The 1,033-nt window shown below is 40.8% G+C and overlaps 1 protein-coding gene across 1 annotated transcript; it reads right to left on the bottom strand.

The window, feature by feature from the left end:
- Positions 1 to 563: 563 nt before the first annotated feature.
- Positions 564 to 1,007, bottom strand: Pmar_PMAR016935 (glutathione reductase, putative; the record flags this gene model as incomplete). The annotated part of the gene is made up of 2 exons (XM_002767395.1): positions 564 to 845; positions 904 to 1,007. Coding segments are annotated over 2 exons (386 nt in total), but the record flags the coding sequence as incomplete, so codon positions are not given.
- Positions 1,008 to 1,033: the final 26 nt, after the last annotated feature.

Here is a 1,033-nt window from a genome sequence, read left to right as displayed (position 1 = left end):
CAAGGTAATCGTAATCCAAATCTTTATGGGATGAGGATGATACTACGGCTGCTGCTGCTGCAGTTATTGATGATGACATACTTCTTTTCAAGACTAGTGGCGAAGCCCCAAAACTACCACCACCACCATTACCATTCATATCGTTCTTAACAAGAGGGGATGTAATACACAATAATCTAGTAGTAGTAGTAATAGCATACCGCACTGCTGAGTTGTTGATGATGATATTAGCATGAGCAGTAGTAGTAGTTAGCATCAACAATCACAACAAGTAATGGATAATTCTATCTACTATGGAACTGATTCCTCCACTTCCTACGTATAACATAGTAGAACTCTATAACCCAATAGGCTCGGTAACTGCATGATCCTACCTATGATGCCACACAGGATAGACCCACACTAGACTAGATCCATGGGGAGAACACAAATCGACACTATTAAACAGGAAGCTCGTTCTCTCGCTGGCGACTTTTAATCACTTTATCCGCTATAGTTTGATGATTGACAAGCTCCCGTACACTTTAAAACATAGTACTACTACTACTACGTGGTGTGTTGATTTAATGCTTAGACATAGGTCCCCAAGGTGCTAGAGTAACAATCTCCTCACCAGCAGTAGGATGTATAGCAACAGTACGATCAAGATCAGCCTTAGTGGCACCCATCCTCATAGCTACTGCAAAGCCTTGTAAAAGCTCATCAGCACCCATACCGATGACATGAAGACCAACAACCTTCTCCTCTGGACCGGTACAGATTACTTTTACCAAAGTCTTTGGTTTATCAGAGGGCTCTACTTGGAATATACCATAATAAAGATTCACAAACCTTGAACGATAGATCTGAATAGTGATGATGATGATAGAGTAACTATGATGAGAAGAGAGTTTAATAAATTACCTTTAGATTATCCTTACCATACTTCTCAACGGCTTGAGCTTCTGTGAGACCACAAGTACCAATCGGTGGATGGGCAAAAACCACAGTAGGGATAGTCTCATAGTCTATGTACAGGTTACTTGTATCCTAT

This window comes from Perkinsus marinus (assembly GCF_000006405.1).
Source record: "Perkinsus marinus ATCC 50983 genomic scaffold scf_1104296970824, whole genome shotgun sequence".
Classification (NCBI taxonomy): domain Eukaryota; phylum Perkinsozoa; order Perkinsida; family Perkinsidae; genus Perkinsus; species Perkinsus marinus.
This window is presented reverse-complemented; position numbering and strand designations above follow the sequence as displayed.